Raw genomic sequence first — 15,263 nt, 5'->3', positions numbered from 1 at the left:
AAAAATATAACACTCAACTTCAAAATGACAAAAAATGGACAACATGATGGGATTACTGGGACGAAAATACTTTTATGTGCCTTACCTCTCTCTTTGCCAACAGCACATTGGGAACAATGTGTGGCAGGCAGCGTCCCAGCATTAACATAACGCTTTTTTCACTGTCTGCAATACGAGACACCTAGAAAACCAAAGAATTAATAAACAATGATAGTGGAGAACTTCTGTGCAGACTAATATGGAAAAGTTCATTCTTTAGGCCCTGATACCTCTGCCCTAAACACACATTCCAATATTTTAACTTATGATAACAACAACAACAACAGCAGCAACAACAGCAACAGTGCTCCAATCAACATCCATATTTCTTTGGGCTAGAAACAGATTTAAAATACCATTAAAATCAAGGGTGAAGCCAAGGAGGCCTAAAAGGCTTCATTTCTGGGAACAAGCAGGGGTAATAGCACAGGAGTAGGGCAGCCTCAGTGTTTGTTTTTGTCTTTGAAGAGATGCTCACAAAGCTACTACCATTAGCTACAGTGATAATCTGTACAAAGAACTTGGAAATACAAGGGGTAGGCTAAGAAAGGTGATCCAGTCTTACAATGAGGATTGCCAGAGTGCATCCAAACCATCCTCTAACTAGCTCTGTGATATTCTCAATGACATTGTGGAACAGAAGCCCATGGCAAGTCAAGTGAAATGAAACACAGAACAGCAAGAAAAGGAGGAGTGAGTACACAGGTAAGAAAAAACAGTAATAATAAAATACCCCCTCAAGACCAATCTGCAAAAATAAATACAAAATAGTTGAGAAAATCTAATATGCAAGCTAATAAACTCAACTATTGGACATAACCACTCCTAATGAAATGAAAATAATAGAGTAATTTAAATAAACAATTAATATATAAACAGTGTACACTTAAGTTGGTTTTCTGAATTATATCTAAGAGATGCTGTCATTAAACATACTATTAAAAATTGAGTTTATAAAAGGTCACTTTAATGTTAATAAAATGTTAATAGAAAAAACAGAAATAATCAACTACTTTCCTTAAAAGTTTAAAATTTTAGGAACTATATCTTAGAGCATTATTTTACATAATGGATTTGCATTTGAAATACAGTCTTACCACAGATGCTTCTGTAGAAGAGAAACTTAAAAAGAAGAAAAACAGCAGAATGTTTTTAAAAAGTTGTGGAAATAGGTGGTATAATTTACCTCGTATCCTAAACGACTATCTGCTGACATTCGACAAAAAGAGAGTAGTGCTTGATGGAATGCAGGAGACAATTTCCTAGAAGAAAATGTATGAAAAAGAGACAATATCAAATAATTACCATTGACATTTAAGGAGAAATTTAAGTTATGTATTATAACTTCCATTCCAGCATTAATCCTACCCCACAAAGCTAACCAGATTTCTGAGCCACCAGTGACTTGAAGAACACTTCACTGGAGAAACTTACACAGGTCACTTAGGAGAAAAAAAATCAACAGTAACTGGTGTTCTTGCAGTAGTTTGATGTTATGTGAAAAAATGGCATTTATAGTTAGTGGATCAAACCTAAAGTGGTATAGTAGATCAATGCCTATAGAAATGATTTGAAAATCTGAAATGAGGACTTTCTCCAACCCCAATTCTCTATGGTCCCAGAAAGGTAAACACAAAGGTAAAGTGGATAAAGGTTGACCTGGTATATTGCTGAGAGGAATTAAAGCTTTGCAGATATATATAATGCTAATGATAAATCTGAATATTAGAAAACCACAAACAATAAGTCTAAAGATAAATGGAGGCACAACTCATTCAATATTCATGATACATTTTAAAGAAAGTTTCTGTTTGCAGTTGAAAATATTAGCCTATTTATGTTTAATAAAGGAGGTTAAAACATTTATATTTCTAAAACAACACCAGTCTCTATGTAGTATTATTCATAAAATTATGACTATGAGTTGTACTTTATGTCTTAAATCTGCAAAGAAAAGGCTAACACCAAAAATTAGATAATAAAGCTTATTTAGTATACACCACAAAATGGCGCTCAGTAATTTCTGATTATAGAGTACTGTATCAAAGCTTGAGCCTTTTGCTGTTTTATGCTCCTCTCATATTCCCTCAGAGGGGGACCATAATCCTTCCACTTGCCCAAGTCAGAAACCTCAAATCAGGCTTGATCCTTTTTTTTGAGATGGGGTCTTGCTGTATTGCCCATGCTGGTCTAGAACTCCTGGGCTCAAGCGATCCTTCCATCTCAGCCTCCTGAGTAGCTGGGATTAGAGGCACATACCATCGTCCCTGGCTTCCTTCCCTTTATCTTCACCCCAAATCCATTCAATCTTTTAACTTCTAATAATCTTGCAGATCCATATACTTCTTTCCCTTCCCATTACCAATGTCTGAATATAGAACAGGCCTCCATCATTTCTTACTTGGGTTCTTCCAACATATACCCATATAGTTTCCTTGCTCCCAGTCTTGCTACCTTCCAATTACCTCTAGCTCAGAAGACCCTTTCTAAAGCTTAGATACCATCATGTCCCAACCTCTAAAATGAATTAACGCAAGCTTACATGACTTCTTAGACTTTGCTTACTTCTCCAACTTTGTCTTCTATCCTTCCTTTCACTAGCATTATTTGCTTAAGCCTCACTAAACCCTTCTTTGTTCCCCTAAAGCACTGTTTCATTTGTGCATGTGGGAACACTCTTTCTTTTACCTCTTTGCTTGTTAACTCTTACATAGTCTTCAAATCTTGGATGACACTTCTATGAAACTTTCCTGCTCTGAAGACTAGGTTAGTGCCTTGATTACATGTTCCCAAAGCAAGTTGAACGTATTTTATTATACTACTTTTCATACCTTAGTGTTATTGTCTGTCTCTCTCATACTATAAGGTTTGAGGTTTGGGCCATGTCTGTTTCAGTTCTGTGACCAACACAGACAGACAGACAGACACACACACACACACACACACACACACACACACACACACCCCTATTATACACAGAAGAAGCTGTGGTTCATGAGTGGAAAGCTTTATTTAAATAAAAATCCAATACTTCTTAGTAATAATGGGGACCTATAAGTCTGAAGCAAATTAGTTGTGCTTTTCTATTATATGCTCATAGTAGGCATAACATCTCTCTATTTAATAGGAAACGAAGTATGATCTTGTGGCTGAAAATGCACCATAGGATATTTGTAAGAATTAAATGAGTTAGTATACATAAAGCATTGAGGATTCTGTCTGACATATAAAAAGAGCTCAGTAATATTCCTTTCTTAAAAGTATTTTTTAATCATAATCTACAAGTTTTAAAATTATATTTTTGTCCCCTCCACTAGGAAACATAATCACAAAGTGCAGGGACCATGGTTTTTGTCATCTGCGAGTTCTGACACCCAATATAAATTAAACATATGAATTAACAGAATACTAATGATGTAATATTTGTAATGGAAGCAGACACAGGAAAAAAAAAGTAGGAGCAAAAATTATTCCTTCTTTAACATAGGCAACTACGCAGCATCAAAATATTCCTCTGAGTCTGATAACGACTAAAGGATAGAGAAAAAAGCACTGGGTAAGTGTTTACAGCACATAGTAATAACATATTAGTTATGGGTTTAAATACTTAGCTAAGATAGAACCTAGCTCATTGATGGGTAATTCCTTTTTGATTTAATTTCATTTAGTAACTAATAATTTTGTGACTTTTTTTGTGACAACTACTTTGCTATGTGTTAAGTTCAAGTCAAATATAAAAATTAATATATTTGATCTGCAAAAAAGCAGTTTAAATAAAAACAGTAGCTCTTCCCGTTTGACATGTACTAAATAGCTGAAAGATGCATTTCAAAATATAGGATGCATACTAACCTATTAGGTTTATCAAAATGAACTGTGTTTTTACTTGATAGAGAAGAAGGTGGCATTCCTTCTCTTTCTCTCCTGGGGAATGAATTTGGGGAATTCTCTTTAGGAATAGTGGAATCAGCTTCATCTGATATTGAAAGACGGATGTCTGTGTTTTTTCCCTTGTCTGAACTATTTACATCTGGATGCTGTCCACTGTCCTCAGAGTCTTTGTGGGGCAACTGATCCAAAGGAGGCTGAACAGAGTCACAAACTGCTGGGATGGCAAAGTGTTCATTTTTGAGGAAGTCCATTTCACTGTAGAAAGAGAAATTAAGAGAAATCACCAGAGGACAACTGTATTTTTGAAAACTAGCATAAATCTCATAATGGGTTTAATGTTTTAAAGGCATATTTAAAAGTATTAGTAGCAAATGATTGGCAAGTAATAAATCTTTTTTATGCAATATTCACTGATGCTTCATATACCTAAAAATGTAGCTATAAACTCAAGAATGAAGCATAAAAATGGCCTTAAAAACCCTGCTTTTGATTGGCACTTAAATTTCTTTTATTCATTTGCAAAGTGGGATAACTTCCTCAAACCCACAGGATTATAAGAACTAAATGGAATAATGAACAGGAAATATGTACAACACTAATATGAGGGAGAAATCAAAATATCTTATTTCTTAGTTCCAAGACATAATTGATTGTAAGATCACCATATTGATTTAGTAACTTGTTTTGGGAAAAAAGACCTATTACTATTTTAAATACATTAAACAATTACAAAACTTTCTTTCAGAAGTATTAAAATGTGAAGCAATTATGCCTTACAACTGGAATATTGTTTCATATATTTGCATAACTTGCCAATACTTTTAAACACCTTAAGAGGATTTTTAGGAATAATGATCAAGTACTAACCTTTTAAGTCTTCTGATTTGCTCCATCAATGACCATTTCTCACTATTTAACAAACTAATTTTATCTTCTAATTTCTGTACTAACATGGAGTTCTAAAATCAAAACAGGAGAAAAACAGAAACTCAAGATCTCACTGTATGCTTTTACATAGTTTAAATACTTTCTGTGGACTTGACTAATTAGTTGCTATCTCTCACCTCTGCAGGCTGGGGAGTTTCAAGAGTTGGAGGAAGGTTGCTTATAATTGGTGTAAGGGCCTCTAATTCATCTTCTTCTACTCCACTGGCCACATCTACAAGATCTTTTCCAGTTACTTGATGATTTCCAAAATCCCGGTAGAGTTGCAATAAGTCTGGAGGTTTTGGAATGTTTAATCCTACATCATCCCATAATTCAAAATCCTAAAAGATAAAAAAAAAAACATAAAAAATCTTCGAGGAAATTTTATCTTACATTTTTGAAATTCATATTATTATTGCTAATATCTTTTTTAAGATCGGTTTTGCTGTGTCATGCAGGCTGGAGTACAGTGGCACAATCATAGATGGCTCACTGTAGCCTCAAACTCCTGGGCTGAAGTGAGCCTCCCACCTCAGCCTCCCAAGTAGCTGCAACTACAAGCACCCGCCACTATGCCGAACCAATCAAAAAAAATTTTTTTTTGTAGAGATGGGGTCTTGCTTTGTTGCCCAGGATGGTCTCAAACACCTGGCTTTAAGCAATCCTCCCACCTTGGCCTCCCAAAGTGTTGAGATTACAGGTGTGAGCCACCACAGCCAGCCTCTGTGAATATATTGAAAACCCAACATAATCATAATTTTGTTATAATATCAAAGTGTATGTTCCAAGTTAGTAAATAACATTCTTACATTTATTTCACACTTTCCAGTATCCAATATTATTCTTGTAAGTTTCCTGACCTTCTAGATAAATAGGTTTAATTGTCTTAGGTATCAAAATGTTACACAATTTTTTTATTATATCTCTTAAAAATATAAACTCTCTTTACTTTGTTTTATATTAACTTTAAGCTCATAAAACATGCTCAAATATTTGCATGACATCATAAAACATGTCTAGATTAAGGAAGTCTCAGTACATAAATTGTACCTATTATTCATAGGTTATAAGTAAACTCAAATCATTAATTTTGTTCTTCTTTTATTACTCCAACTTAATACATATTAGTGTAATCTCTAATGGGTAGGGAAACAATTTAATCTGCATGTCTTCTTGCTGTAAATGTTTGAATATAATTCATATTATTAAAAATACTTCTGGCAATTTTCAGAATCCAAATAGCTACTCTTCAATTTGTTGTGTATTAAAACGTGTTCAACAGTTTTATTAACTGTAACAGTTTTATTAAAAGTACAAAAAAGCATAGCAACTTAAGCATTCTGTAGAGAAAGATCTTTAGAAGAGCTTCATAAAATTGCTAAGTAATCAATTGCAGGTAAATACACTGTCTCACCATTCTATCTTCCTTTAATATATCATAATTTAGTACTAATTTGATAGATTATAACCTATGAGAACCTCTAATAAATTGGCATATTAATTTGAACATTCTAAATGTGATATTCTTAATCCTTTGACGGTTTATTTGAATGATGAGATAGCTATTATTGAGGACTAAATCTGAGGTAGATATGAGTATTACAAGTGGGGGCTTTAGAGAAAACCAGAGGAAGTATGAAATTTGTATCTTTCTCCACTATCACTGTTACAAATTAATTTGAGGGAGGCTTAAACTGGTCATCTGTAAAATGAGTAAAATATTTATTATCTCTTAGGGTTTTTGTAAGGATAAATTAAATGTATATAAAAGCCTTAACATAGTGCTTGGCCCACAAGAACTAAACAATTTTTAACTTAAAAAAAAACTTATTAAATGAACATTACACATAATTCAAATGTCCATCTATCATTCATCCAAAATTTAAGACGTATCTACCTTGAGCTTAGAACTAGAAATAATTTCTAATTGCTCCATATCCTTGCCAAAACTTCATACAGTCTTAGGTAAACATTCTAATTAATGTGTTGTGGTATCTCAATGTGATTGAATTTGCATTTCTCTAATGAATACAAATGTTGAGAATCTTTTTCACGTGCTTATTTTCCATCCATATAACTTCCTTAGTGAAGCACCTGTTTAAAATTTTTGTGCATTCTTTTAAAAAAGATTAATTTTCTATTATTAAGTTTAGAGAGCTCTTTATAAATTTTGGATATAACTCCTTTATCAGATATGTTACTTGCAATATTTTCACCCTCTCGGTCTTCTCATTCACTTAAAAGTGGCTTCCAAACAGCAGAAGTTATTAATTTTGATGAGAGCAAATCTGACAGAGAACATCATGCTTTTTGTGTCATATCTAATAAATCTTTTACCTATCTTCCAAGCCTGCAGTGATTTTTTTTTTTCCTGTTTTCCTCTAGAAGCCTTACAGCTTTTTAGGATCTATATTTAAGTATATGCTCCATTTTGAGTTAATTTTTGTATATGGTATGGTTTGATGTTTATTTTGTTTAGGCAAATGGTTCCATTACCATTTGTAAAAAAAAGACTACCCTTTCTGCATGGAAGGTATTTTGCATTTTGTCAGAATTCAACAGATCATCTATGTGTAAGTCCATCTCTGGATTCTATTCCGTTTCATCAATTTATTTGTCTATATACCAATATGACAAATAATATCTTTACTATAATATCTTTTAAGACTTGAAGCCAGGTAGTTTAAGTCCTCCAAATTTGTTCTTCTTTATTAAAGTTGTTTTGGCTGTTTCCTTTTCATATGAATTTTAGAAAAAAATCATTACTTTCCACAAAAATGCCAGTAAGAAGTGAGATTTAGATTTCATTGAAAATACAAATCAAAATTGTTACCTTGACAATATTGGGTCTTCTGATCCATGAGCACAATATCTCTTCATTTAAATCTCTTTAATTTATCTCAATGTTAAGTAGTTTTCAGTGTAGAAGCTGTCAGATTTATTCCTAAGTTATTTCCTATTTTTTAATACTATTGAACATGATATTTTAAAAATTTGATTTCCAATTGGTTGTTGCTAACATAACATATGACAGGTTTTTGTATACTTACCTTGTTTCCTACAACCTTGCTAAAATCACTTAGTTTTTGTACCGTTTTTGGAGAGTCTATAGGATTTTCTATACACATGATCATGTCATTGGTGAATAAGGACTGTTATTTCTTCCTTTCCAAAATGTGTGCTTCAATTACTTTTTCTTGCCTTATTGCACTAGCTAGAATCTTCAGTATGATGCTGAATAGAAGTAGTGAGAATAAATGTTCTTGTTTCCATCTTCATCTTTCATCATTAACAATGATGTTAGTGTGGGATACTATGCAGCCGTAAAAAAGGATGAGTTCATGTCCTTTGCAGGGACATGGATGAAGCTGGAAACCATCATTCTCAGCAAACTATCACAAGGACAGAAAACCAAGCACCGCATGTTCTCATTCATAGGTGGGAATTGAACAATTAGATCACTTGGACACATGGTGGGGAACATCACACACGAGGGCCTGTTGGGGCATGAGGGGCTGGGGGAGGGATAGCGTTAGGAGAAATGACCAATGTAAATGATGAGGTGATGGGTGCAGCAAACCAACATGGCGCATGTATACCTATGTATCAAACCTGCACGTTGTGCACATGTACCCTAGAACTTAAAGTATAATAATAAACAAAAGAAAAAGAAAAGAATGATGTTAGTGATAGGTTTTCTATAAATGTCCTCTATCAGTTGGGGAAATGCCTCTCTATTTCTAATTTCTTTAAAGTTTTAAAAGAGAATGGATGTTGGATTGAGTCAAATGCCTTTTCTGCATCTTCTCAGATGATTATATGATTTTCTTTTTAATATGATCAATTACAATGACTGATTTTTGGATATGAGCTCAACCTTATATTCCTGAGATAAACCTCATTTGGTCATAATGAATTGTCCTTTTAACATTCTGTTTAATTTGATTTGCTAAAATGTTATGTATAATTTCTATATCTATATTAATAAAGGAAATGAGCCTGTAATTTTATTTGTTTGCAGTGTCTTTGTCTGGTTTTGATATCAGAAGTATGCTGGTCTCATTGAATGAGTTTGGAAGTATTCCCTTATCTTTAATTTCTAGAAGAGTTTGTATTACTTCTTCCTCCAATGTTTGGTCAAATTTGCAAGTGAAGCCATCCAGACCTGGAGTTTTCTTTGTAGGAGTATTTTTAAGTACAAGTTTTATTTCTTTAATAAATATAAAGCCCTTCAAATAATCTATTTCTTCTTGAGTGTGCTTTGGCAGTTGTCTTCTTACAAGAAAAGTTATTCATAACATTCTTTTATTATTCTTCTAATATAAGTAAAATCTGTAGTGATGTAACCTTGCTCATTGTTGATTTTGGTTATTTGCATCTTCTCTCTTTTTCCTAATCAGTTAGGCTAGAGGTTTATCAATTTTACTGATCTTCTCAAAGGATTACTTGTTTGTTTCATTAATTTTTCTCTATTGTTTTCTGCTGCCTGTGTCATTGACTTATGCTATCATCTTTATCATTTCCTTTCTTCTACTTACTTTGGGTTTCACTTGGTTTTCTTTTTTTAGTTTCTTAAGGCAGAACCTGATTTCACTGATTTGAATTTTTTTCTTTCCTTGTATAGACATTTAGTGCTATGAATTTCCCTCTAAGTGCTATTTTAGTTATATCCCACAAATTTTGATATGTTTTGTTTTCATCTTCACTCAGTTCAAAATACTTTATAATTTCCCTTTTAATTTCTTTTTTAACTCATGGGTTATTTGGAAATAACTTGGTTACTAATTGCTAGTTAATTTCACCATCTTAAGACTTGTTTTATAACCCATAATATGGTCTAACTTTGTAAGTGAACCATTTGAATTTAAAGAGTATGTATTCACTGTTGAAGGATGAAGCATTTTTATAAAATTGTAATTATGCCCATTGGTTGATAACATAGCACAAGCCTTCTATATCCTAAAAGATTTTCTGTTGACTTGTTCTATTAATTATTGAGAGAGCATTGTTGACATCTCTAATTTCTGATTTTTATTCGAGAAGGACTAATCATTTACACTTACAGTGAATACTGATAGAGCTACGTTTTAATCTAACCATTTTATTATCTGTTTTCTATGTATTCCATCTATTTTTTGCTCCTCTTTTCCTCTTTTTCTGTGTTCTTTTTGACCTCTCAATGTTTCTCACATATTCAAAATCTTTCCTATTCACTGTTTAGTCAATCATTTAAAAAACATGATTAACCTAAACTATAACCATAGTATAGCATTGTATAATACTCACGTTAAATATTAGTTTAATGTCTCTTACATAGCACATGTTCAGTGACACTACCATTGAATAAAAAATAACTAGATACTCATTGCATTTAATTTTGCCAAATATATTCTAATAACTGAGGGGGTAACTGAACTATCTTACTCAGAAAATTTCTATTTTTGCTAAAGGATCTATAGGAGATTTTATGAACCAACAGAATAATCTTGACTTAAAATGATGGCCTTCAGATTCCTAAATAATAAATTCACTGGCATTTACTTTTTTAAGGTGTAAGATTCAAACCAACCCATTAGCACTAAGAAGTCAAAATATTCCATTTGAGAGATGACACTAAAATAAGACATCTTTTTTGCTTAAAGAGATTTTATCAGGAAAATAATAATAAAGTTCTAAAACTGGCCCCTATTCAGAGAGATACAGCTGATTTTCTCACTCTCATTTACAATATACTCTCTTAAATACTGTCATATATTTATCTAACATCTTAATTGTTACAGTGCAATTGAGGAGGTTTATAGTTAAACTGGATTTATAAGTACACAAGAACCTATACTATAAAGTATGTCTTTAAAAAGCATACTTTATGAATATATGCAAAAATGAGTGGACTATATAGTCACTGAGGAGTAGTTAAAAGGAATCTAGAAAGAATGAAAAGTCTTTACGTAGAAAGCAACAGGGAAAGAATAAAGTCTGTAAGCTAATAGAATTGGCTTCAGGCAAGAGACTGCTGTTTCCAGTAACTAGCCTTGTAGAATTTTACTATATATATAACTTAAAAAAAAAAAAAACGAAACTACGTAAAAGAAAAAGTGAATTATAAGTGTAAAAAAAAATCACTGTAAAAACAAAAAGTAACTTTACCTGATCATCGTTTTCATCTGAAAAGGTTATTGATGTAAGCTTATAGTTATTCTTCAATAAAAATTCATTGACTAAGAAGTTTAGAGCTCTCTTTTCAAGAGGTTTGATTGGCTCCTGGAAGCAAAATAAGAGGCAAACAGGAAATCATAAGTATTCCTCCTTCAATATTTATGTTACCATTTAATGTGGAAGATTAATTTTACATTTGTCTTCCGTCACCCACCTGAATTTCAGGACTTGATTTGTAATTTTTTCGTTCCTGTAAAGGAACTTCATGTTCTGGTGGAAAAAAACATAAGTACTATTTTACTATTTTACATTTTAAAATATCTCAGCTACTTCTACATTGTCAAAGTTGAAAAGTCTCAAAAAAGTTTTATGTACACCACCTGCGGCCTTTGTCAGGTTGGCTCGGAGGGCCTGAATGGTCTCCTTGGCTTTCCGTAGTTCAAACTCCAGGACTGGACAGGGATTTGGAATAAACACACACAGGCATCCAACCAAGAAAAGGGAAACAAAAATTAAAAAATAAAAAGCAAGGATGGGTATGAAAAAAAAATACAATTTGTATTGAAAACAGAAAGCATGCAATCTTTATGAAACTTGTGAACGCATGCAGCAGAGTTGATTTGCAAGCAAACTGGTGAATGTTTTCCATAGTTTTAGTAGAATTCAGGGGGTTATTATCAAATGTTCTAGCTGTCTGACAAGGAATAGCTCTACTTAAAAATAAAATCTATGGCATACTCTCATTTAGATAAATAAAAATATTAATAATCTGGGTACTTCTGCTTTATTCAGTCTAGGTAAGAAATGTAATGGATGTGTTCACGTGACATAATTTCAGGGGATAAGGTAAAAATTAGATGAAGCCCAAGCAAATATTCTTAAAAAGAAAAACTTAGGATTTTTTTTTTTTTACAAAAGTTAACTTAAAATGCATTATCTAGAATAATGTTATAAATCAACGTATAGAGACGTTAGTGAATAGTTCCCTTCATTAGGATGTTGAAGGAATATGGTTTAAATATTTAATAAATGTCGTGATGCCTATAAATTTTTCTACAAACAAGAGTATGTTTTCTAAAAACAAACACAGATACATCAAACACATATCAAAAAAAAAATAAAAATCCAAAACCCCAAGGGTTTTTTCATTTAGAGCCACAGGATAGAAACAGTTTCACTTTTAATTCCTAATTAAGATAATTCTATAGCAAATGAATGTGTACATTTCTAAAAGTATAGTTTTCTAAGGCTACTGAGTAGGATTAAGTAGAATTTCAAAGTTTCTGATAACTCTTCTAATAGATTTGTTCATGTTAAGAGGTACTAGTGAAACTCAGGATTTCTCCTATTATCAGAGTGTGATTATGACATAAATATGAATATTGAGGAAACATTTTAATAAGCTCTTTAAAATGTTAGACTTGAGAAAAAATATATTTCTGAGAAGTAAAGCTCTGGGAAAATTAAGTGATCTTTGCCACAAATGAATATTAAGAAATTACAGTAGTTAAATCATTCTGCATAAAAACTGGAACTGAAGGTTTCATCTTAAAGATGCAATTTTTTCCTAACTGACTAATACACATAAAAAAGATGCCAAATGAGATGTTATCAGAGCCACAGCTATAAAAATATATGGAAAAATTAGGATTCACTCAGTTTGCACATTTTCAATAAAAACAAGATGTAATTGAATCACATCTAGTACACAAAGGCCAATTATTTTGATGCACAGAATTTAACTGCAGCAACATGGAAGCACCACTAAAAATCAGATGACATCGTATGTTACTTTATGTTTTTTGGTAGTCAGCAATGCTGATCTGCAAATACTTCTGTGCAACAAAGTTAAACATTTTCCTTAACATTTACACTTCCAGAAACTCTTAGAGTTGCCTTGAAGTAAGATTGGACACATTCAGTGTGTAAGGTAAGTACAGAATAGGTTTACACAGCATGTTGGTTTACTTTTTTTTTTTTTTTTTACATTTTAAAACTCTAGGCAATTGATTTTGATTTAAAAATATCTAACTGTATCTTAAATAAATATATATATCATGCTTTTGATATCACTTAAAATTTTCTAAGACATTACAGAACAATTGCAGATCAGAAGTGCCCTACGCCAGAATGATAGAAATATGAAAAAAAAAAAAAAGAAAAAAAGAAAAAAAAACTGGTTAAAACACAAACTAGGAAAAAACTCAAAATGCAATTGGTGAAAGTTTAGGTGACCAAGAGTAAAACACTGAATGATTAAGGCACAGAAAGCCAGAAAAACCCATGTCAGACGGCAAGAATTTATATTTTTATGCACATCTACATATATATTGCCAAATGTCATTAGAAGTTACCAATACTTTGAAAAGATAATACTTATCAATATGAATTCACTCTGCTGCATGTTTCTTAATATACAATATAGACTTTAAAAGACAAAGGCGTATGTTTGAATCTATAGTACATTTCTATAAAGGCATAATATGATCAAGTAATTGCAGTTACATGAGAAAGTTTCAAAAGAAAGGTTAATAGTAATGTTGTATTTACAGATATATGAATGTATTTTCTTTATTAGCATTAGATTAAAGCTAAAAATTAATTATCCTGTAAAGAGAGACATTGTGCGGAACAACCTTGCAAATATTTTTCAAATATTGTAATTCTTCCTAAAAATATTTGAGGATATGTATGTTTATTAAAAATGCTGCAGGAATGACCAACCAAGTGGCTCATAGTCCAACTCTGCTGAATACAATTTTACTAGAACTAAAGTAATAACTGCAAAGATGTAGATGTATATTAACATCGCATATTATAATCTTACCAAAATAGTTAACACTTAAAAGTCAGTATAAGCAACTCCAGATTAGTTGAAATAGTTATTTCTCAAACTGCACTGGATAATACTGTAGTATATTAGAGGCACTTGAGTGCTTAAAGATTATGCTTTCATGACTTATGAGATGTACAACTATGTGGAGACACCAAAGGTGGAATGTGAAATTTCAAAGTAGAAATAAAATATCAATACTTTGTTGTCCAACTCAATTCATCACTAATATTATCTTGAAATGCTTGCTAGACTTAGTTCTTTTTGGCCCACACTCAAAATATTGCTGTATTTTAAAAGATCTTTTCCATAACACTGGTCTGGAGAAGTATTTTTTCATTCCCATACTAGTTCATTATTGATGAGTTCCAATCAATAGGTCTGAGTCATCTATTTTGCTATGTAAAATTGTCTTCTTTCAAGTCAGAATTTTCTGGAATTTTTTTCCTGACTATAAGGTGATTTGAAATAACACTTTCCCATCTTTAATACTTATTTTAGTATCCCAGAACAGTTGTAAGAAAAGAAAAAATTCTCTTTTCAATTTTCATAAGAATATGAGTTAGAATAAAAACCCGTCCCTAAAATAATACAAAAGTCCTAAGGCAGTACTATCATCACCTCTACTAGGTTTAGAAAATTCTCCCTGCCAATTATAGACTTGAGAAACTTAATACTGTTAGTCATGACTTAGCAATAAATAAGTGAAAGCAAGATGCAATCTCCATAGTTTGTAGATACTTGTTTTTCTATATTCAACTTGGTGGGAACAAAGCATCCTCTTTCCCACAGCCTTAAAAAAAATTCTTCCCACTATTGTTCTTTCTGCTTGAGTTCCTCTATCACTCATCTGAAAGTTGGTGTTTATCCACGTATCATCCTTAGACATTTTCTTAATTTACACACTTCACTGGAATGACTTTCACTCTGGTGGTTTTAAGTTTCACAAGTACTCTGAAGACTCCGAAATTTAAAAAATCTTTTCACAAGACACAGACCTACCCAGTTATCTCCTGGACGTGCCCACTTGAATGTCTCATAAATTACTAGTTCAATATTATCTATGGATTTCATCATCTTCCTTTCAAATGTGGTTCTCCTGCAGTCTCTCCAATAATGGCACCATTATTGACCCAGTTGGCCAAATGGGAAACCTGAAGATGACTATTCACTTATTCCTTGCCCTTACTCTCACACTAATTAAATGTTTAAGCCGTACTGATTCCAACCTTTAATAACTCCCGAAATAACCATTCATCTACACTGTCTCTGCAATTGTCATAGTTCAGACCTTTATGACTTAATATATAAATTACTACAATAACCTAAAACCCTAAAGACTGAAAAATCATGCAGAAAACCATGATTTTCTAAACTTATCTAACCATGAAATTCTTTTTCTTTTTTCCCACTTTTG

General features: G+C 32.2%; 1 protein-coding gene across 5 annotated transcripts in view; it reads right to left on the bottom strand.

Moving 5' to 3' along the window:
- RELCH (RAB11 binding and LisH domain, coiled-coil and HEAT repeat containing) overlaps positions 1–15,263 on the bottom strand; it is a 119,920-nt gene that overhangs the window by 74,663 nt on the left and 29,994 nt on the right. For all 5 annotated transcript variants that reach the window (XM_019014198.4, XM_031003735.3, XM_031003734.3 and 2 more), the window contains exons 3-10: positions 11,394–11,465; positions 11,228–11,283; positions 11,005–11,118; positions 4,995–5,198; positions 4,798–4,889; positions 3,892–4,185; positions 1,226–1,301; positions 86–181 (exon numbers count right to left, since the gene is read on the bottom strand). In XM_019014198.4, coding sequence (XP_018869743.1) covers positions 86–181; positions 1,226–1,301; positions 3,892–4,185; positions 4,798–4,889; positions 4,995–5,198; positions 11,005–11,118; positions 11,228–11,283; positions 11,394–11,465 — 1,004 coding nt within the window. The remainder of the gene's footprint in view (positions 1–85; positions 182–1,225; positions 1,302–3,891; positions 4,186–4,797; positions 4,890–4,994; positions 5,199–11,004; positions 11,119–11,227; positions 11,284–11,393; positions 11,466–15,263) is intronic.

The sequence above is a fragment of the Gorilla gorilla genome, chromosome 17 (assembly GCF_029281585.2).
Source record: "Gorilla gorilla gorilla isolate KB3781 chromosome 17, NHGRI_mGorGor1-v2.1_pri, whole genome shotgun sequence".
Classification (NCBI taxonomy): domain Eukaryota; kingdom Metazoa; phylum Chordata; class Mammalia; order Primates; family Hominidae; genus Gorilla; species Gorilla gorilla.
Note: the sequence above shows the minus strand (reverse complement) of the source record. Positions and strands in the feature narration are given on the sequence as shown.